The sequence below is a fragment of the Perkinsus marinus genome (genome assembly GCF_000006405.1).
Source record: "Perkinsus marinus ATCC 50983 genomic scaffold scf_1104296967598, whole genome shotgun sequence".
In the NCBI taxonomy this organism is placed as follows: Eukaryota; Perkinsozoa; order Perkinsida; family Perkinsidae; genus Perkinsus; species Perkinsus marinus.
Window position 1 is genome coordinate 1 of NW_003203468.1, and position 2147 is coordinate 2147.

The following is a 2147-nucleotide window of genomic DNA, read 5'->3' on the forward strand; positions in this document are numbered from 1 at the left end:
GCTCGTAACATCGAATTGAAGATTCATAATTTCGTTGAAGAAGCGGAGTCTCGTGGTGGTGTGCCGGTCGAAGGAATGCTCTCTCGTGATACCAAGCAGGAGAGGGTGAGTCAAATCGATTACGTGATCGATTATCCCACTCACTTCAGGATTTGTGGAAGATTCGTGAGAACATACCAGTGGCATTGAACAGGGAAGGTGTTCTTCATAAGTAAGAACTTGATCTTATTACATCGATATGTGGCAAGTTCCATTATATGCTTTAAAATTTCCTAGAATCACCAGAGTTTTTTCGGTGGTTGTCCGTAGTATTCGGGGTTATTGCTATCCATATTGTGGCTCTCCATTATGTCGTTAATATTGGTTCTCCATACTGTGATGGGAGAAAATTTCCATGAAATCTGGTAATTCCATTTCGTCATTGGTATTACTCAAGATGTATTCTCACTATTTCCTCTATGTCTCTGATAGCGGCTTCATTACATGTTTGCACTACTCGTATTATGTACTCTTCCTTTTTCCGATAACTTGTATACTTATTATGATTCCGGGTGCTCCTCCTCCTTAAAGTGAGGATTCGTATGGTCGTGCTTTAGTATGGAGATTTCGGAGATTGCCATACAGGAAAGTATCTGCCTTCAGATATGATGTGTCTCTGCCAGTGAGTGCGATGGACGACTTGGTTCGACATGTACGGAGGGAGTTCCATCGTAGAGGAGAGGTGAGTGGCTGATAATTTCGTGGCGCGCGGTAAATATCTTGTTGTTTTCAGATTCGCCGTGTTGTCGGTTATGGACATGTTGGCGACGGCAATCTCCATCTTAATGTTGTATCTGATCCAACTATGAATTATTCAGTAAGAGGTCCCTGGTTCGATCCCCGCTCTCGGCATTTTTCTCCCCCTAGACCCCGATTCACAAGGAGCTGGACGCTGAGGTTTACGAGTACACCAAAGATATGCGAGGAAGCATTGCTGGCGAACACGGATTAGGTCGGTGATGAAGATGATTTGTTCGGGTGTTCAACATTATCATGATGATGATGCTTCGCTCCGCTGCTGTTTATGTTTGATATTCCGCGTTAGGTACTCTGAAGAAAGATAAGATATTCTACAGTAAACCAGTGCTTGCGGTTGAGTATATGAAGGAGATGAAGACTCTCTTTGATCCTCGTGGGATCCTCAACCCTGGCAAGGTCCTTCCCCATACGATACCTCCTGAATCAGAGTTGCCCTAAGAGCATATCTGAAGCATGTGGAGTTTACAGAATACGATTGAGGTTGACACGACGAAGTATCATTAAACTTGTATAACTGTTGTCTTTGGTATGTTCTGACGTTTCAGTGGGTAAGCGGAGCGAAACGTTTTTCGTATTGAGGAATTGTTACTATCGTTGTTGGTTGTTGTCATAGTTGTTGTGTAAAGCATCGATTATCTGTGAAAAAATACATTTTTCATATTAAGGCTGCCGCCGAGATCTACGGAACAGATTCATATCAAATAGGATAGTCTAATGGTATTGCGTTGTCATTTGGTAGCGGCAGGTATCGGGTTCTAATCCTACTTCAAGTATAATGAATACAAGTAATCCTTTGTCGTGTTTATGAACTATCTTTAAGGACGGAGAGTACTTGCATATCCTTGTGAGCAATCATTTCAGGACCACACTTCATCCTGCTGCCCTTTCTATCGCCTTCTTGTCGCATGTTATTGACGGAACGTAGTTTAATCAGCTCCTCGAGTTCAGAATAACCTTATGCAATATCTCCATTGAGAGTACACTCACCATCATCACTCGTTACATCGAGTAACTCATCAAAAAGGAGCCGGTACATGCACATGTACGGTCGCGTTGGCGCGAACAGCACGGAGAGTGACACGTTATCAGTACCTTATGAACTAACGTATAGTTGAAGTAGTCAAAGTGAACTCTCAATAGTGTAGCTAGCACTCAAGTATCCGTCCAAGACTACAGTGTTGACGGTTCATACTTACGTCAGATTGAATCAGCTAATACGCAGTTGTACGAAATGAAGATGTTGTGTTATCAGTCTTGCTGCTGCTGTAAGAAGTAACCTATTTACGGTATTAGTCGGTATACGGTGTATGTCTACATCTAGAGGTGTGGAATTCCCTAGCAGAAGGTGG

The 2147-nt window shown here is 42.8% G+C and overlaps 1 protein-coding gene across 1 annotated transcript; it reads left to right on the forward strand.

Moving 5' to 3' along the window:
* Positions 1 to 1236, forward strand: Pmar_PMAR021935 (d-lactate dehydrognease 2, putative; the record flags this gene model as incomplete). Its single annotated transcript, XM_002768652.1, has 6 exons — positions 1 to 105; positions 150 to 211; positions 643 to 721; positions 773 to 856; positions 907 to 991; positions 1085 to 1236. Exons 1-6 carry the CDS (start codon positions 76 to 78, stop codon positions 1234 to 1236), a joined length of 492 nt encoding a protein of 163 aa, XP_002768698.1. The 5' UTR covers positions 1 to 75.
* Positions 1237 to 2147: the final 911 nt, after the last annotated feature.